This window comes from Eptatretus burgeri, chromosome 13, assembly GCF_056783735.1.
Source record: "Eptatretus burgeri isolate ZD-2024b chromosome 13, Ebu_testis_v1, whole genome shotgun sequence".
Taxonomy (NCBI): domain Eukaryota; kingdom Metazoa; phylum Chordata; class Myxini; order Myxiniformes; family Myxinidae; genus Eptatretus; species Eptatretus burgeri.
This window is the reverse complement of record NC_140973.1, coordinates 26,464,043-26,484,974: the sequence shown is the minus strand read 5'-3', so window position 1 is coordinate 26,484,974 and position 20,932 is coordinate 26,464,043. Positions and strand designations below refer to the sequence as shown.

At 47.0% G+C, this 20,932-nt stretch overlaps 1 protein-coding gene across 1 annotated transcript; it reads left to right on the top strand.

Annotated features, from left to right (window-relative positions):
• The first annotated feature begins 3,450 nt into the window (after positions 1-3,450).
• Positions 3,451-13,487, top strand: LOC147014121 (uncharacterized). The gene is made up of 2 exons (XM_085851816.1): positions 3,451-3,952; positions 12,690-13,487. The coding sequence occupies exons 1-2, from the start codon at positions 3,745-3,747 to the stop codon at positions 13,028-13,030; spliced, it is 549 nt and encodes a 182-aa protein (XP_085707942.1). The 5' UTR covers positions 3,451-3,744; the 3' UTR covers positions 13,031-13,487.
• The last annotated feature ends 7,445 nt before the right edge of the window (positions 13,488-20,932 follow it).

Genomic DNA, 20,932 nt, shown 5'->3' with positions numbered 1-20,932 from the left:
TATTCCCACTAGACAACGGGTTTGGGCCTAACTACACATGCACTTACCGAGATACCTCACCTAAGGGACCTGAATGGTGGTTTGCGAATTTGGTAACCACAACAATATCAAAAGGCACCAGTTCACCACTTGCTTGATATGTGTACCAAATTTCGTAAATATATCTTGAGGGGACTTGTAGTTAAGCTCCGGAAACGAAATGTGACGGACGGACGGAACCCATTTCTATATCCCCCGCCAACTTCGATGGTTGGCGGGGGGGTAATAATGATTTTAAGGGTCTATCAAAAAAAAGCCCGGAAGTTTACCGCCATTGACGCAGTGCCTTTTACATCACCTTATTTAACGTTATATTAGTTCTTTGTGCCTGTTGTTTGTGTCCTTTATGACCCCTAAAAACACGAAGTTTCTTGTTTGGAATGATTTTCAATTTTGTTTGAATGCCACACAGGAAAAAAACCAGAGTAAAATAATGTCTCACTCCTCATTTGTGCATGTGAAATTGGGTCAAATTCAGAGCCAAAGTATTGCAAAGCTACAGATTCGTTTTCCGATTCATGTTCTGCTTAGTGTTCAAAATATAACACCCATTTGAAATTAAGTTGTTCCTTGATCATAAACTGACATTTGTAGATGGACAGAAAGACAGACAGATAGACATAAACCTTTTGCTTAACCCCGATTTTCACTTCCGGTGCGTGGGGTAAAGAGATGGGAAACAATTCAAAGCAGGTTAAGACAAAATTGAATAACTGCTCGTGCAAACTGGCAATTGACTAGTCATTTGCCTTAAATTCACCAAGGTGCTTCACCTCAAGACTGGGACAGTAATACTGTTACGAATTTGGAAGCTTACTGCACACAACAGCCAGGTCCTATTGATAAGTTATATCAGTAAGTATGTGTTTCTAGGTAGGGTCCTGTCCTATGTTTAATGGGTGATTAATTGTACGTGCGCTGTGGATTATTTTATAGTTAGGATTTTTACATCCCCAACAACAACACTCTGCTCGTGGGATTCTTCGCGCGCTCGCCGGCATGTGTGCGTGGGTGGAATTCCATAGCCCAGTCGGTGTGGATTTCACACCAAACACTGTCACGAAGCGTTTCGTTCTGGCTGCATGCCAAATAAGGGTATGCGTCATTTTCCGCCCAACGGGCAACGCGCAGACCCGAGCCGGGGCAGTCCTTTGCAAGAAGGTGGAGCCACGACACACCATCCACCCAATGAGAGCAGGCGACGGGGGAGTGGACCGCGCCCCAAAAGACGAAGAAAAAAGCTATCGACATTGCATCCCGTGTGCTCGAGCACGCTTTTGCTGGGTCTGCGGCTGACTGCATCGCGTGCATCCGAGGCGTCTCGTCTGGCGCATTCCGACAAACGGTCGACCATCTCATCATGGGAGATCACCTCGTCTCGCCTCCACTGGGTTTGGCTGCCCTGGTCTGTTCTTTGGCGACTGGTGCTCCGGGAAGGTGCGGACGTCGAGCCGCGCGAACAAGGCCAGGTAGCCAGCACGTTCTCTTTCTTCAGCTCGACTTCCATCCGAGCTGAAGGAATAAAAAAGACCTCGAGGTCCATCTCTTTATGGGTATTTGTGTGTGCGTGTGTGTCCGTGGGACCCGTCTATAAGTAGAATTGTTAAGTGCTTTTTGTTGTACATTATTTGCATTGCTTATTCGGATAACTCTGCTCTGTGTCCCCCGACTATTGTTAATAAATTCCCCTCTTGTTGAATGTACCAGCTCGTTCTTTGTCATTTCTGCCATTGGTTTGCCACGATGCGTATTGGGGATTAGGAAGGCCGTTGCTGCTGTAATCGTGCAATTGGCCGGCAGAGTTCTGGTACTCTCCGCTCGGGGTACGACTCAGATCCGGCTCGGATCGCGCAGATCCTGCCGAGGGTGAATTTCCCCGGTAGTTTGGACGACATGGGTATTTAGGTATATTGAAATTGGCAATTGACCCTATCCCACGTAGTCGACCTATTGGCGATCTTCGGTCTGATAAGGGTCCCGTGACTTTGGGATTTATCTGAAAGGTACGACCTAAATTCCGGTGTATTCGGTGGAACTGACTCTACTGCTCCCCCTAGCGGTTGTGCTCGCCACCGATACCCGGTCCCACAACAATACGTCATTGAAAGTTGTTCATCCTCAGTCTCACTGTTTAGTCATCCATGTACAGCTTATGAATACATCAACTGCCATCCTTACCTGCATCACTTGTCTCTGCTTGTACCAGCTTGGCAGTTATGCATTTGGATCATGGCCCCTCTGCAGTCCTAAAACTTAACGATCTTAGGTTTTCCATCCTACAAATGATGAAATATTTTGCAAACTGTGGGTTGACCTCGGCATTACTTCCAATTACAACTCAAAACTAGAAAGCATCTGAAAATGCAAAGCCTATCTGTGCCCGGTTTGTACTCAAACTAAACTTAACGAAAACGACCGTTTTTTATTAAAAAAAAAAATCGTACATTTTATTAATTCGTTTTCTCCGTAATGTTTTCACACCTGTCTACCTGTGAACAGGATATCTCAAAAAGTTGTGGACGGATTTGGACGAAATTTGGTGGACAGGTTCTGGATCCGGATACTAAAATTTCTAAAGTGATTCTTCACCATTGAAAGGACCAAAAGCTATATATATATATATATATATATATATATATATATATATATATATATATATATATATATATATATATATATATATATATATATATATATATATATATATATATATATATATATATAGCACGACATCTCAAAAGGTTGTGGAAGGATTCAGATGAAAATTGGTGGTCATGTTAGGTGTGTGACAAGGAAGAATTGATTTCATTTTTGGTGAAGATCCGGATCCAGATCCGGATAGGATAATTATTTAATTTTTAACGTGATTCTTCACCATTGAGAGATAGGGCCAAAAACGATATGTAGCATGATATCTCAAAAAGTTGTGGACGAGTTGCGGCAAAACTAGGCGTACGAGTTGGGTGTGGGACAAGACCAAACGGATTAGATTTCGGTTCAGGTCTAGATGCAGATCCGACCTATCATTGGGGTACAAAATGTAAACTGATCAGCCTGGTGTTGGTATGCGCTCTCCCAAGTGCCGTTCGAGTTTGTGAATATATTTTGAGCGGCACATCCAAGCTGGGATTCCTAAGGGCACCTTACAGGTGTGTCAATGAGACGGTGCATAGTTTGAACAGAATGGCACATGCAGGTAAAGTAAGTCGTGCAGAGAGTCTGAAAATCGTTTCATCAAAGATTTGGACTTGTCAAAAAGGGACGTTGCCCTTGATGTTCCTGCTTTGAAAGGGAGGAAGAGGAAGAGGAGGAGGATGAAGAGGACAAAGAGGAGGAGGAGGAGGAGGAGGAGACGAAGAGGACGAAGACTGACTAATTGAGAAAGCTCTCGCACAAAGGTGTACCTGCACATAGTTTCATATACTTTGGTGAAAATCAAGAATCGGTTGGAGATTTGTGTTTTGTAGTAGTAGAAAGGAAGGACCGAGCAAAGGCAAGCAGATGAGCTAAAGGTTGGTTGGTTTTTTGCTCTACCGACCATCCTTACAGATTGCTGTTTCCACACACACACACACAGTGTGTGTTTGGCCATGTCTGGACACGCCTGTGACTTTAGGCCAATGTTGTGCCAAAGAATACAGTAGAGGCTGGGAAAAAATAAGCAAGTTTAGAGAGCAACAATCGAGAGCTCAGGAGAGAGAAGCGATGGGTCTTCTGTGCTTTTCTCGCTGCGTCACAGCTCTGTTGTGCGGGATTTTGTGGGGGCCACATGTTTGCATGTTTAGTGCAACAGTGTTGCCAGCTGCATTGCCTTCATCGATTTATTGTGCCTACAAATGCCTAAACAGAGGCCTAAGGTTAACGCAGCTGGTGCCGCACTCGATGACGGTGAAAGGCATCACTCTGCTGCAAGGTGAGGGCTCACCGTCGATTCCTCGTTGTAAATAAAAATCATCACCTGCTCTAATTTACAGGTCGTTTAAACGTAGCGCTATGAAATATTTTTGAATTTATGGAATAATTGTACTTTCACAAGTCGTTTTGGTTTTTTTTTGGTCATCGTGCTGTTCGAATGACCATCCATTTATGATGTACGCTATTGTAATCCTCTTTTTCATGACGTGTGTACACATTTGGACTGTATCCACAACATATTAGCACACTGCCAGAGCTTTCCCTACAATTGTTAAAGCTTCGAGCCTTGGGCCAAACAGAATGTATTTTTTTTTTAAACCATGATGAGCTGGCCCAACAGGTAAGGCTCATTTTCGACGTTTCGACCACGAAGTAGTCTTCATCCAGAACTGTGCAGGCATTATGGGCTACACAGGCAAAAACACTCCAGTTATAACTATAGGATATGAAAGTATGCTTGGTGTTGGCTTAATGGTTTAGACGGTGGGCTTGGGATCCAGGGATCCTGACTTCAAATCCCACTCAGATGTCAAATTTATACCAGGTGGGGTTGAATCCACCGATAATCCTCATGAGGTTGGCAAAATGAGTGCCAGCTTGCTGGTATCCTGTGTTGGAGTGGTGACCCGTCCAGGATTGTGCCCAATAGCCAAGGAGACTGCTTAGGCAGCACCAACACTGCACAGAGTATGGTCCCAATGGATGGATATGAGAGTAGTACTCTCCCATACTAATGTTTTTTTAAAAATACATTGTCGAAGCTCGCATGAGAGCCAACAACACACAACGCACAGCAAAGGGGACAGAAGACAAGAGGGGCGGAAGAGGGAAGGACAAAACAGTGGGGAACAGAAATATTAGATCTGTGGAAGGGAGAGGGATGGGGTGGGGAACACGGGGTATATAAGATGGACATTACAGGGACTTTCAGGAAGGAAAGTAGGGGATTTGAGGTGGATCAACGGGGGTAGAAAATATCGAGGTTTTGGATGGGGGAAGACCAGACGTGGTGGTGAACGGCTGTTTTTAAGGCCTGGAGGGAAGAATGGGATTGAAGAGAGTGTGGGAGTTTTTCACAAAGGCAGGAAAAAAAGAGGAATGAAAGAGTGAAGGTGAGCAGTGATTCGTGATTTTGGTAGTATTACCAGAAGGGGGTTGTTGGTGGACATATCGCAGACAGAGCAGGGGAGGGCCAGACCGGAGAGGAGATGGGAGAAGACAGAAAGACCATCGACCTGCCTGTGGTGAGAGAGTGAGAGGCCCAAAGTCTCAGCCTCATCGTGGGAGATACCAATGATCCGAAATGCTTTGGTTTCCACAGCGTGAAGCCTGAGAAAGGTGAGAGGCAGGAGCACCAGCCCTGAGGGGAGAGCAGTACTCCATCAGGCTGTGGACGAAAGCTTTGTATGTGGTCAGGAGCTCAGGTGGGCCGACGAAGGAGTTTGCACGACGGAGGATTCCCAGTCGACGACTGGCTTTGGAGGCCAGGTTGGAAATGTGACTTTCCCAGGAAAGATCATGGCAGATAGTGAGACCCAGAAGCTTGAAAGAAAGGACTTCTTCCAGCAGTTTGTTGAGAAAGTATATGGGAGGGGGGCGGGGGTCCAAACGGTCCTTTCGAAGAGACATAGTGAGAGTGTGAGATTTGTCAGGGTTGAAAGACATGTTCCACGTGTTGGACCAGTTTGTGATTTTATCCAGATCTGCAGAGAGCGAAGAAGCTGCGGCTTGCCAGTCTGAGGGTTGACAGATGGTGCGACAGAGGGTGGAGTTTGGTGAACAGGGCAGGGTGTCAGACCGTATCGAAGGCACGTGATATGTCGATGGAGATGTTTCTGATTTCATGTCTGACATTGAGGATCTCCATCCATTATTGGGAAAGCAGAAGCAGCATATGCAGGGTCGAGTGACCTGGTCTGATTCCAAACTGATGATCGGAAATCAAGCCATTGGATAAGTGGAACTATTTAATGTCTGAAGCGATGATGGATTCCATAACCTTTCTGATGATTGGGAGAAGGCTGATTGGTCTGTCAGGGGGGTCAGGTATGGGAGCATGTGCCAGAACAGCGCGTCGCTGCGTCCACTTTCCGCCGGTACTCCAGGGGCCTCCGTCTGGCCATCCCCCAGGCAGATGCCAGGCCCATCCCCATCTCCTTGAGATGATGGTCAACCTGCTGCAACCATGAGGCACGTGGTCGGCCCACTGGCCTCCTCCACTCATGAGACTCCCTCGCTGAGAGAATCTGGTGAGCAGGATCAGCGTCAGGAAAACGAGCCACATGTCCATACAGCCGCAGCTGACGCTCACGGACTATGCAGGTAACAAATCTCATCCGAGTCTCTCTCAGCAACCGCTCGTTGGACACAAAATCCGACCAGCGATAGCCAAGGATTCTCCGAAGAGACCTGGTACCAAAGGAATTAAGTCTCCGTCTCAGATCCTTGGTCAAAGTCCAAGTCTCGCACCCATAGAGCAAGACTGGAAGTACCAAGGACCTGAAGACTCGGACTTTCGTCCTCCCGCACAGGTACCGGCAGCGCCACACCCCATGATCCAGTGAATCCATGACTCCCCAGGCCCGACCCAGACGTCTATTGACCTCCGGCTCACAACCTGCGGAGACATGAATATCACTGCCAAGGTAAGTGAATCTATCCACGACCTCAACATCCTCACCACAAACAGACACAGACAGGACAGCAGCATCCAAGATGTCACCGAAAGCCTGGATCTTTGTTTTGACCCAAGAAATCCGTAATCCCAACGGCTCCGACTCCTCATTCAGCACCTCGAGGGCCCCCAAGAGGATGTCTAAAGTCTCCGCAAAGATGACTGCATCATCTGCAAAATCAAGGTCCGAGATCTTGACATTGCCAAACGATGCACCGCAACTTGATCTCTCCGACATCCTCCCAAAAATCCAGTCCATACAAGTGCTGAAAAGTGTGGGGGCAAGTACACATCCCTGACGAACTCCAGTAACAACTGGAAATAAGTCAGAGATGGTACCACCACACTTCACAGCACTCTCAGTACCAGAGTAGAGTTCAGACATCAGATCGATCAGTTTTGGTGGCACCCCACGAAGACCAAGAATCCTCCAGAGGACATCCCGATTCACTGAATCGAACGCTTTACAGAGATCAACATAGGCTGCAAGCAGCCCCTGCCGAAACTCTCGTCTGCGTTCGGTGAGGACACGAAGTGCAAGGATACGGTCAATCGTTGACCTCTTTGGTGTAAAGCCTGACTGCTCTGGACGCTGGTGCTCAAGCAGATGGTGGCGAACCCTATCAAGAATTATCCGAGCAAAGACCTTGCCCGGCACTGAGAGCAGCGTCACCCCTCGGTAGTTGTTGCAGTCTTGGCGATCACCCTTCCCTTTCCAGAGAGGGACAACAAGGCCCCTCTTCCAGTCAGTTGGGATGATGCCTGTGTTCCAGGCAGAGCACAAAACTGCATGCAACGACGCGAGTGCAGCATTTCCACCAGCCTTGAGAAGTTCGGCATGGATGCCACAGATCCCTGGAGCTTTGCCCCGTTTCAACTGGTTCACCGCAGCCCGTGTTTCCACAAGCGATGGTGGACCACAGTTGATTCGAGGGTCAGCAACAGGGATTGTAACACCCTTGACGTCCAACTCGACAGCTGGGGGATCAGCCTGGTACAACCGCTCAAAGTAACTGGCCCAGCGGGCCTTCACTTCAGACTCCTCTGTCAAGAACCTACCACTCTCTGCTCGAACTGCAGTGCTGCGAGGGATGGGCTTGGATGAACGTAATGCGCGAATTCCCCTGTAAGCGGGACGAGAATCACCTGTCCACAGGTGATGCTCTACCCCCTCACAGATTCCTCGCACATAGGCCTCCTTGTCCACCCTCAGTGCACGTACAGTTTTACGCCTCAGCTCCCTGAACAGCTCAGCTCTGCCATTCAGCCTGGCCCTGCGACTCTGGTCAATGGTATCCAGTGTCCCTTGAGAGACAAAATTCTTCTTTGCCCTGCGGTGAACTCCAAGGCATCCACCGGCAACATCAAGGACGGTGGTCTTGAAGGTGCTCCACAACTCTTCAGGACCCCCCAAAGCACCCAGACCCCCCAAGTGTCCACTCAGCCTGTTCGCAAACTCCTCAGCTACTCTCTCATCCCTGAGCTTGGCAACATCCAGCCTAGGCTGGGATGGTACCATTCTCCAGGATTTAAGGTGCAGCTTTAGAGTTGCTACAACAAGCCTGTGGTCAGTATTGAGGAACTGAGCACTCCGGTAGACCCTGCAGTTCTGGATCATCCTCCAACGACCGTCAATGAGGACATGGTCAATCTCCTTTGCCACACCGCCAGCGTTGGAATACCGAGTCCAGCGATGAGCTTGTGGGCGCTGAAACCATGAACCAGCCACCCTAAGTCCATGACTTCTTGCAAAGTCAAGGAACTTAGTGCTATTCTGGTTCATAGTTCCTGACCCATGGGGACCAACACACACCTCATAACCATCCCTATCAGTTCCAGTCGATGCATTGAAATCCCCCAAGACTAGAAGTGTATCTCGTCTGGGGCACTGATCAACCACAGACTCGAGCGTGGCGTAGAATGTGTCCTTCACGGTAAGATCACTCGCCTCAGTCGGAGCATAAATAGAGACCAGGGAAATGACACCTAAGGAGTGACGAATCCTTAATCTCATAATACGCTCGTTGACCGGTGTTACCTCAATTATCATTGGGGTCAGCTTATTGGACACAGCTACAGCAACTCCTTGGGTATGGTAACCATCAGAGCGACCAGACCAATAGTAGGTGTAACCACCCACAATTATCTCGCCGCAATCCGGTCTCCGAACCTCAGAGAGAGCTGCAATCCCGATGTCCAAACGCTTGAGCTCAGATGATAACAGAGACAGGTGATCATCCTCTCTTAGGGATAGGACATTCCAGGCACCCACCCGAAGGGACCGCCTCAGGTTAACCCAAGGAGACCGCCGTCTGGTGGACGACACCTCAGCACCACTCCGACACACTCTCCCGCAATCTGACCCAGGGATGTTACCCCGTGGTTTCCCTCCTATCAAAGATTGGGGGTCCCGAAGGCTTTTCCCCAATCCCATCATCCGGTGAGCTGCCCTGCGAAGGGAAGCTGCACAGGAGGTACTCCCACGGAGTGGGTTTTCAGATTTTTTTGCGTTTTTGCGTTTTGCGGAATGAAGCGTTTTATGGTGGCTGGAGTGCAAATCCTGCACTCCAGCCACCGACCGACCAATCCAGATTGGTCTGTAGTTGCAGGGATTTGTTTTTGCACCTTTTTTATGCAGAGCAGTAATGTTTGCTGATTTCCAAGCAGATGGCATTAGATGACCTTGAGCAAATGAGCGGGTGAATGGAACAGAAAGAGGGTGAGCAAGAGCAGTGGAGCAGGTTTTAAGGACACGTGGGCTGATGCCATCTGGACCCGTTGCAGAATACGAGTCGAGGCTTGACAGCAAGCTCTCCACCTTGAAAGGAGAAAAAGACAGAGTCCAGGAACAACTGGGTGCGACTGGGTAAAGTGGGGTACAGAAAGGGATGGGTTTCAGACACAAGATTTCGATGCAAGCACCGAGTTTAGGCATTCAGCCTTTTCACGTGCGGTATTCGCAGTGCGGCCATTTGAAAAGGGAGGGGATGGAGGGGGAACATACACCAGAAACAGACTTAACGAGACACTACCAGGGTTTGGAGGAGGGAGAGAGGTTTGATAGTTCAGACTTGAGCTTAGAAAGATGTTTTCTGGCTTTCCTGAAGGTAGAAACACACTTGTTCGAGCTTTAAGGAAGGAACTGAGATTAACCTCAGTTGGGTTTGCTTTCCATGATGCGAAGGCAAGTTGTTTCATGACAACTACCTTGCCACAAGCTTCAGTGAACCATGGGTGGGAGGAAGGGTAGGACAACTGAAGATGAGAGGGGATAAATCTGTGCATGAGGGAGAGCAAGGTTCTTTGAAAGAATTCCCAGGATGAGTTGATGTTCAAGAAAGTAGCGAGGGGAGACCAGTCGAGAAGTTTGATGGCTGCTTTGAGACCCTGCCAGTCAGCCTGAGTGAAATGCCAGACATGTCGGTGCTGAGGTGGTTCTCTAATAACAGCCAGTGATGTCTACTTTGACAAGCATGTGGTCAGATGAACCGATTGGAGCAGAGGAAGAACAGCAGATATTGTCAGGGAAATTTGTCTCAATCAGATCCAGAAGAGATGGAGTATCATTGGTTGAGATCCGGGTCGGGAAGTTGACCGATTGCGTCAGTCCCAATGAGTTGCAGAAGTCTTTTGCTGAAGTTCCATAGCAGGTGAGAGAGGTACCCCCACCCAGCCAAATGGCTTGATGATAATTGAAGTCACCACATTTGAGGAAGAGAGAGATTGGATGAGCTAATAGAAGGTGGTCCCCGTTTTCAGATAGTGAGGTGTAAATGGAGTCATCACTGTTTGGTGGACGGTAGAACCCACATATAAAATGAGTGGAGGGAGTGGAGGGGAAGCCATAGCCAGAGGTATTCCTGGTGGTATGGGGTAGAGAGGGCAGTGCATGGAGAATGAGGAATAGAGTCTTTGATGAAGAGAGCAATTCCTCCACCAGGACGAGGGACAGGTCTGTCATACCGGAGGAGGGAGTAACCAGGGAGAGATACGACAGTTTTACACCTCAACTCCGTAAATAGCTCAGATCTGCCATTAAGCCTGGCCCTGCGACTCTGGTTAATGGTATCCAGTGTCCATTGAGGGACAAAATTCTTCTTCGCCCTGCGGTGAGTTCCAAACCATCCACCGGCAACATCAAAGATGGTGGTCGTGAAGGCACTCCACAACTCATCAGGATTCCCCAAAGCACCCAGGCCCCCCAAATCCCCACTCAGCCGGTTCGCAAACTCCTCAGCTGCCCTCTCATCCTTGAGCTTGTCAAAATCCAGCCTTGGCTGGGATGGTACCATTCTCCCGGATTTAAGCTGCAACTTCAGAGTTGCTACAACAAGCCTCCGGTAGGTATTGAGGAACTGAGCACTCCGGTAGACTCTGCAGTTCTCGATCATCCTCCAGCCACCATGAACGAGCACATGGTCAATTTCCTTTGCCACACCACCAGCATTGGAATGTGAATTCCAGTGATGAGCCTGTGGGTGCTGAAATGATGAGCCAGCCACCCTAACTCCATGACTTCTTGCAAAATCAAGGAACTTATCGCTATTCTGGTTCACAGTTCCAGACCCATGGGGACCAACACGTGCCTCATAACCATCCTTATCAGTTAAAGTTGATGCATTGAAATCCCCCAAGACGAGAAGAGCATCTCGCCCAGGGCACGGATCAACCACAGACTTGAGCGTGGCATTGAATGCGTCCTTCACAGTCAGGTGACTTGCCTCAGTCGGAGCATATACAGAGACCAGGGAAATGACACCCATGGAGTGACGAATCCTTCGTCTCATAATATGCTCGTTGACCGGTGTTACCTGAATTATCATTGGGGTCAGCTTATTGGACACAGCTACAGCAACTCCTTGGGCATGGTAACCATCAGAGTGACAAGACCAATAGTAGTTGTAACCATCCACCATAATCTCGCCACAATCCGGTCTCTGAACCTCAGAGAGTGCTGACATACCGATGTTCAAACACTTGAGCTCAGATGATAACAGACACCGTTGATCATCCTCTCTGAAGGATAGGACATTCCAGGTACCACCTGAAGGGACCACCTCAGGTTAAGCCAAGGAGACCATTGTCTGATGGACAACACCTCAACACCACCCCATTTCACATTACCTCAATCTGACCCGGGAAGGTTACCCCATAATTTTCCTCCTATCAAGGAGTGGGGGTCCCGAAGGCTTTGCCCCAATCCCATTATCCGTTGAGCTGCCCTGCAGTGGGCAGCTGCACAGGAGGTACTCCCACGGAGTGGGTTTTCTTGGGGGCAAAGACCCATAAGACTCTTAAAGACTGCTAAAACTCTTGCATAAGCCATGACTTTTGATGCAAAAACAAATCCTAACCCCCAATACCCCTAAAGACCCTTAAGATTCCCAACCCCCTTCAGACCATTTAAGACACCCACAACCCTTAAAGACCCCCAATATCCCTAATGACCCTGAAGACCGCAAAGACTCCCAATACCCTTCAGACTCTTAGGACCCCCAATACCTCTAAAGACCCCCCGAGACACTTTAGAATTCCAAGAACCCTAAGACCCCCCATGCCACTTAAGAATCTCAAGACCCCTAAAGCCTACCATGAACCTTAAGACCCTTCATACCCATTAGATCCTTAACATCCTTAAGACCCCCTTAGACCCCTCAATACCCCCCCCCCCAATATCACTAAAGATCCCCAAGACCATTCATAATCACAAGATCCCAAGACCCTGAAGAACCACTACAACCCTTAAGGCCCCCACGACCCTTTAGACCCCAAAGACTCTAAAGACCGTTTGTAAGCCTTCAACATTTTAAGACCACGAAGACCCTTTATAACCCAAAGGTGCCTAATACCCTTTAGGATGCAAGGACGCTATAGACCCCATGACAACCATGAGATGCATAAGACCCTATAGACCTCGTTAGACCCTCCTTCTGAGGGTCTTATGCAGTAACAGTTGAGGGTCACCAGCCAAAATCAAGACTCCTCATTGTTACACTACCTCATTACCAAGCGAAGAGGACACAAAATAAGATTAATGAATTTTCTCTTTCTTTTTTTTCAGGTTTCCTCACCTTGGTTGGTAGGATAGCGAAAATTCCCACATGGCATAGAGAAACGTCCCACGTGGCAAAAAGAAACGTCCAACGTGGAAAGGAGAAACGTCCCACGTGGCAAAGAGAAACGTCCAACGTGGCAAAGAGAAACGTCCAACGTGGCAAAGAGAAACGTCCAACGTGGCAAAGAGAAACGTCCAACGTGGCAAAGAGAAACGTCCAACGTGGCAAAGAGAAACGTCCAACGTGGCAAAGAGAAACGTCCCGTGTGGCAAAGAGAAACGTCCCGCGTGGCAAAGAGAAAAGCTCTGAGTGCCAAAGAGAAAAAAGCCCCGCTTGGCAAAAATAAAAGTTTCCCGTGGCAAAGAGAAAAGCCCACGTGGCAAAGAGAAAAGCCCACGTGGCAAAGAGAAAAGCCCACGTGGCAAAGAGAAAAGCTCTGAGTGGAAAAGAGAAAAGCCCCACGCAGCAAAGAGAAAAGTCTCCCATGGCAAATAGAAAAGCCCACGTGGCAAAGAGAAAAGCTCTGAGTGGAAAAGAAAAAAAGCCCCGCTTGGCAAAAATAAAAGTTTCCCGTGGCAAAGAGAAAAGCCCACGTGGCAAAGAGAAAAGCCCACGTGGCAAAGAGAAAAGTCTCCCGTGGCAAAGAGAAAAAAGCCCCGCTTGGCAAAAAGAAAAGTTTCCCATGGCAAAGAGAAAAGCCCATGTGGCAAAGAGAAAAGCCTCACGTGGCAAAGAGAAAAGCCCCACGTGGCAAAGAGAAAAGCCCCACGTGGCAAAGAGAAAAGCCCACGTGGCAAAGAGAAAAGCCCACGTGGCAAAGAGAAAAGCCCACGTGGCAAAGAGAAAAGCCCACGTGGCAAAGAGAAAAGCCCACGTGGCAAAGAGAAAAGTCTCTCATGGCAAAGAGAAAAGCCCACGTGGCAAAGAGAAAAGCTCTGAGTGGAAAAGAAAAAAAGCCCCGCTTGGCAAAAATAAAAGTTTCCCGTGGCAAAGAGAAAAGCCCACGTGGCAAAGAGAAAAGCCCACGTGGCAAAGAGAAAAGCCCACGTGGCAAACAGAAAAGCCCCACGCAGCAAAGAGAAAAGTCTCCCATGGCAAAGAGAAAAGCCCACGTGGCAAAGAGAAAAAAGCCCCGCTTGGCAAAAAGAAAAGTTTCCCATGGCAAAGAGAAAAGCCCACGTGGCAAAGAGAAAAGCCCCACGTGGCAAAGAGAAAAGCCCACATGGCAAAGAAAAAAGCCCACGTGGCAAAGAGAAAAGCCCACGTGGCAAAGAGAAAAGCCCACGTGGCAAAGAGAAAAGCCCACGTGGCAAAGAGAAAAGCCCACGTGGCAAAGAGAAAAGCCCACGTGGCAAAGAGAAAAGTCTCCCGTGGCAAAGAGAAAAGCCCCACGCAGCAAAGAGAAAAGTCTCCCATGGCAAAGAGAAAAGCCCACGTGGCAAAGAGAAAAGCCCACGTGGCAAAGAGAAAAGCTCTGAGTGGAAAAGAGAAAAGCCCCACGCAGCAAAGAGAAAAGTCTCCCATGGCAAATAGAAAAGCCCACGTGGCAAAGAGAAAAGCTCTGAGTGGAAAAGAAAAAAAGCCCCGCTTGGCAAAAATAAAAGTTTCCCGTGGCAAAGAGAAAAGCCCACGTGGCAAAGAGAAAAGCCCACGTGGCAAAGAGAAAAGTCTCCCGTGGCAAAGAGAAAAAAGCCCCGCTTGGCAAAAAGAAAAGTTTCCCATGGCAAAGAGAAAAGCCCATGTGGCAAAGAGAAAAGCCTCACGTGGCAAAGAGAAAAGCCCCACGTGGCAAAGAGAAAAGCCCCACGTGGCAAAGAGAAAAGCCCACGTGGCAAAGAGAAAAGCCCACGTGGCAAAGAGAAAAGCCCACGTGGCAAAGAGAAAAGCCCACGTGGCAAAGAGAAAAGCCCACGTGGCAAAGAGAAAAGCCCACGTGGCAAAGAGAAAAGTCTCTCGTGGCAAGGAGAAAAGCCCCACGCAGCAAAGAGAAAAGTCTCCCATGGCAAAGAGAAAAGCCCACGTGGCAAAGAGAAAAGCTCTGAGTGGAAAAGAAAAAAAGCCCCGCTTGGAAAAAATAAAAGTTTCCCATGGCAAAGAGAAAAGCCCACGTGGCAAACAGAAAAGCCCCACGCAGCAAAGAGAAAAGTCTCCCATGCCAAAGAGAAAAGCCCACGTGGCAAAGAGAAAAAAGCCCCGCTTGGCAAAAATAAAAGTTTCCCGTGGCAAAGAGAAAAGCCCACGTGGCAAAGAGAAAAGCCCACGTGGCAAAGAGAAACGTCCCACGTGACAAAGAGAAACGTCCCACGTGGCAAAGAGAAACGTCCCACGTGGCAAAGAGAAACGTCCCACGTGGCAAAGAGAAACGTCCCACGTGGCAAAGAGAAACGTCCAACGTGGCAAAGAGAAACGTCCAACGTGGCAAAGAGAAAAGCCCACGTGGCAAAGAGAAAAGCCCACGTGGCAAAGAGAAAAGCCCACGTGGCAAAGAGAAAAGCCCACGTGGCAAAGAGAAAAGTCTCTCGTGGCAAAAGAAAAGCCCACGTGGCAAAGAGAAAAGCCCATGTGGCAAAGAGAAAAGCCCACGTGGCAAAGAGAAAAGCCCAGGTGGCAAAGAGAAAAGCCCACGCAGCAAAGAGAAAAGTCTCCCATGGCAAAGAGAAAAGCCCACGTGGCAAAGAGAAAAGCTCTGAGTGGAAAAGAAGAAAAGCCCCGCTTGGCAAAAATAAAAGTTTCCCGTGGCAAAGAGAAAAGCCCACGTGGCAAAGAGAAAAGCCCACGTGGCAAAGAGAAAAGCCCACGTGGCAAAGAGAAAAGCCCACGTGGCAAACAGAAAAGCCCCACGCAGCAAAGAGAAAAGTCTCCCATGGCAAAGAGAAAAGCCCACGTGGCAAAGAGAAAAAAGCCCCGCTTGGCAAAAAGAAAAGTTTCCCGTGGCAAAGAGAAAAGCCCACGTGGCAAAGAGAAAAGCCCCACGTGGCAAAGAGAAAAGCCCCACGTGGCAAAGAGAAAAGCCCCACGTGGCAAAGAGAAAAGCCCATGTGGCAAAGAGAAAAGCCCACGTGGCAAAGAGAAAAGCCCACGTGGCAAAGAGAAAAGCCCACGTGGCAAAGAGAAAAGCCCACGTGGCAAAGAGAAAAGTCTCTCGTGGCAAAGAGAAAAGCCCCACGCAGCAAAGAGAAAAGTCTCCCATGGCAAAGAGAAAAGCCCACGTGGCAAAGAGAAAAGCTCTGAGTGGAAAAGAAAAAAAGCCCCGCTTGGCAAAAATAAAAGTTTCCCGTGGCAAAGAGAAAAGCCCACGTGGCAAAGAGAAAAGCCCACGTGGCAAAGAGAAAAGCCCACGTGGCAAACAGAAAAGCCCCACGCAGCAAAGAGAAAAGTCTCCCATGGCAAAGAGAAAAGCCCACGTGGCAAAGAGAAAAAAGCCCCGCTTGGCAAAAAGAAAAGTTTCCCATGGCAAAGAGAAAAGCCCACGTGGCAAAGAGAAAAGCCCCACGTGGCAAAGAGAAAAGCCCACGTGGCAAAGAAAAAAGCCCACGTGGCAAAGAGAAAAGCCCACGTGGCAAAGAGAAAAGCCCACGTGGCAAAGAGAAAAGCCCACGTGGCAAAGAGAAAAGCCCACGTGGCAAAGAGAAAAGCCCACGTGACAAAGAGAAAAGCCCCACGCAGCAAAGAGAAAAGTTTCCCATGGCAAAGAGAAAAGCCCCGCATGGCAAAGATAAAAGTCTCCCATGGCAAAGAGAAAATCATCACATGGCAAAGAGAAAAGCCCCACTTGGCAAAGGGAAAAAAGCCCCGCTTGGCAAAAATAAAAATTTCCCATGGCAAAGAGAAAAGCCCACGTGGCAAAGAGAAAAGCCCCACGTGGCAAAGAGAAAAGCTCTGAGTGGAAAAGAAAAAAGCCCCGCTTGGAAAAAATAAAAGTTTCCCTTGGCAAAGAGAAAAGCCCCACGCAGCAAGGAAAAAAGTCTCCCATGGCAAAAAGAAAATCCTCACGTGGCAAAGAGAAAAGCCCCGCATGGTAAAGACAAAAGCCCCGCGTGGCAAAGACAAAAGCCCCACGGCAAAGAGAAATGCCTCCCTTGGCAAAGAGAAAAAAGCCCTGCTTGGCAAAGAGAAAAGCCCACGTGGCAAACAGAAAAGCCCCACGCAGCAAAGAGAAAAGTCTCCCATGGCAAAGAGAAAAGCCCACGTGGCAAAGAGAAAAAAGCCCTGCTTGGCAAAAATAAAAGTTTCCCATGGCAAAGAGAAAATCCTCACGTGGCAAAGAGAAAAGCCTCACGTGGCAAAGAGAAAATCCTCACGTGGCAAAGAGAAAAGCCTCACGTGGCAAAGAGAAAAGCCTCACGTGGCAAAGAGAAAAGCCTCACGTGCAAAAGAGAAAAGCCTCACGTGGAAAAGAGAAAAGCCTCACGTGGAAAAGAAAAAAGCCCCGCTTGGCAAAAATAAAAGTTTCCCATGGCAAAGAGAAAAGCCCCACGCAGCAAAGAGAAAAGTCTCCCATGGCAAAGAGAAAATCCTCACGTGGCAAAGAGAAAAGCCCCGCATGGTAAAGACAAAAGCCCCGCGTGGCAAAGACAAAAGCCCCACTTGGCAAAGAGAAAAGCCTCCCATGGCAAAGAGAAAAGCCTCCCTTGGCAAAGAGAAAAAAGCCCTGCTTGGCAAACATAAAAGTTTCCCATGGCAAAGAGAAAAGCCCCACGCAGCAAAGAGAAAAGTCTCCCATGGCAAAGAGAAAATCCTCACGTGGCAAAGAGAAAAGCCCCGCATGGTAAAGACAAAAGCCCCGCGTGGCAAAGACAAAAGCCCCACTTGGCAAAGAGAAAAGCCTCCCATGGCAAAGAGAAAAGCCTCCCTTGGTAAAGAGAAAAAAGCCCTGCTTGGCAAAAATAAAAGTTTCCCATGGCAAAGAGAAAGCCCCATGTGGCAAAGATAAAAGTGTCGACAACAAATTTTTCACCCCATTTTAATCAAATGGAATATTTTTGCAATTTTATTATAGCCAAAGCTCAGGAATTTTTCAAGATATCAGATTGAAACTTACACAGCATATTTGTACATGCATTGTCTATAGAAAGTCTACACCCCTTTGAAATTTTTCACCTTTTGTTCCCTTCCTAACTGCAGTTAAATTGCATTAAATCAGACTTTTTCCATCTTTATTTGCACATCGTAACCCACAACTTCCAAGCGAAAAACAAATTCCACAAATTTCAGAAAATGAATTAAAAATACAAAACTAGAATATCTTGGATTTATAAGTGTCCACCCGACTTATAATAGCAATTGTAAATTATCTCAGGTGTAACGAATCACCTTCAAAATCACACACCAAGTTACTTGGCCTCCACCTGTTCAATTCTCGTGGTTCTGATAATTTCAGAATAAAATCAGCTGTTGCTGCGTCATGTTATGTTAACATTCAAAAATAAAATCAGCATCATGTTATGGGGATGTTTCGCACCAGCAGGGACTCGGGCACTTGTCAGGATAGAAGGGAAAAGGGATGGAGCAAAATACAGAAAAATCCGAGAAGAAAACCTGCTGCCCTCTGCAAGAAAGCTGAAATTGGGACGGAAGTTCACCTTTCAGAATGATAATGACCCGAAGCACACACTGGAGTGGCTAAGGGGCAAAAGGACGAATGTCCTTGAGTGGCCCAGACACTTATCCAACCAAGATATTCTAGTTTTGTATTTTTAAATAATTTTCAGAAATTTGTGGAATTTGTTATTCACTTAGAAGTTGTGGGTTACATATTAGATATGATATTAGATATTACATAATTATATCCAGACATATTAAATACCAAACTGAAATAAATGTACTGTAGTTTGTTTCTTCAAATTCAAAGTCCTGAGCAACTCTATATTGTCCTGTTCAATGACAATGATCTGCTCTGCAATTAATTTTTGTAAAAGCCGTTCCCACAAACATCATGATCTTTACCCCTATAACAGTCTTTTATATTCCTTGTTCAGAAAAAAATTGTCTGCCTTTCATTGTTGTTCGAAATTCTTTGCATCCGTTTTTAATCTGTGAACATACTGTATCCCTTTGTGATATTTGGACGTCTGTAAAGTTTCATGTGCTTTTTTGTGGATTAAATCACCAGGATATTTCGTACTGTAATAAAATCTACTCCGTTTGCAATTCTGAAAATTTTTGGTATTTGTGGAGATTGGATCTCAACAACAATTATCTATTTTGTTTGTGGTCCTCTAAGAATCTATGCAGGTTTCAAAAGGAGTTTTAACCATCTTTTATAGTGAGTAATCGTGATGTGTTTGTAATTTTCAGTTGGCATCGAATACGTGAGCTTTACTTCTTGATAATTAATTAATTTTCATATTGCTGTTTCTTACGTTTGGATATAAAAGCCCCATATTGGCAAATTTGTATACATGCTGTCGACACAAATATTTTACTGGTGTGTTTTGCTGTCATTTTTCTCTACCCAAACATAGAAGTGGTTGGTCATGAAAATGCTACCAACTGCTGGATGAAAAACTTTCAGCCCAAAACTTTCTTGAACAACGGAGTACAGCAAAGCCATATTTTTCTCCACCTCCTCCCTGAATCTTCATCCCTAACTTTAAAGAATGCAACCACGACAGAGAAGAAAAAGGAACATATGTGGGAGAAGTTGAAGCTGACGCTGAAAAATGAAACCGAATGGTTGATGCCAGTAAATGAAGAAGAAGGTGGACCAAGGGCAAACTGCGGCTTTGCGTACAATGTGACCTCTTGGATCAATGAAGGGATGAACATAGCTGTGTGCACAAACTGCACATTGACTAGACCATGCCTTGAACTACCACCTGAAGATCTCAAATGCAATCCATTTTTCACTCTTTGGATAGAGTTACAACCATTGAACCTTGGCATTCATTCTGATCCTTAACCACATGAGAGAGAGAGAGAGAGAGAGTGTGTGTGTGTGTGTGTGTGTGTGTGTGTGTGTGTGTGTGTGTGTGTGTGTGTGTGTGTGTGTGTGTGTGTGTGTGTGTGTGTGTGTGTGTGTGTGTGTGTGTGTGTGTGTGTGTGTGTGTGTGTGTGTGTGTGTGTGTGTCATGCTTTATTCTAAAGGGTTCCTGCTGTCGTGTAGAATAATAAAAATGACTCTGTTGGAAAGCTAACAATCAATTTACTTCGTTGGGAGGGTAATCGTCGATTTTTCTTGAACAAAAATTTGTGTCCGTTTAACCATTAAAATTCCTGTTGTAAAAGCCCATCTTTCTGCGAAAGAAGAGGAAGAAGCAGGAACTGGAACTTCACTGCAGCGATTCCAGCAGTACGACAGCAGAAACGATTTAGAATAAGGTATGTCGAAAACAGAACCAGCACACACAATTATATATAGTCATACTTCTCGAAGCAATATAAAAATATATAATAGTACATGGAAGGAGCACACAAACAACCACAGCCAAGATGACAGCAGCTACAACAACTTATGTGTGCAACTATACTGAAAGAACAACAGCAACTTTGTGTAATAAAAGATCCTCTTCTGCATGTTTGACTTCATTTCACTTCATGTCCTTGAGACTCACAGATATACATACAATATTGTTATGATCATGAGGGTAGATGGAAGAACCAAATAGGGAATGTCATTGTGTAGAGTTGCTTGGTCCGTGGACGAGTAGAAAGCATCTCGATGTAGTAAGTAGGGAATCTGTGAGCTTAAGTGTTACGTGTCACCACAAGGGGGGTGGTGTGGTGTTAATTAGCTGAGGGAGTAAGAATAAGTTCCCCAGTATGTAATTACCCTCTGATTTTTCCATACGTTTTTATATTTCAAGATCGGAAATAAAGGTGGGGAACGTGTCCCTGAAACCACAACAAACGGGCAGAAAGCCCCACCTTCAAAGGTTGACAACAAGCGAAGTCACGCCCCCGAAGGACGATTGATGGGCGTGACAACAAAAGCCAGCCGAGCAGGACAAAGTCCCACCTTCCCGGGTTTGGTGAGAGTGGGCCACACCTTGGGGGCAGAGGATATAGAGGATAAAACGGGAGAGAAAAGTGGAGTGAAAGGAAGGGGAGCTTGCGCATTTTGAGAGGAATATCATGGCACATTTTGAGAGGCGAAAAAAAGGGAGCGCACAGGAGAGGTTACGCATTTTAGGAGGAAGAAGGAGTTGGCTTGGCATTTTGGGAGAGCCGTGATCAGAGTGGAGGCACAAGGTGCATTGTTTGGAGAGGCAAGAACAGTGATTGAGCGCACACCAAAGAGGACAACACG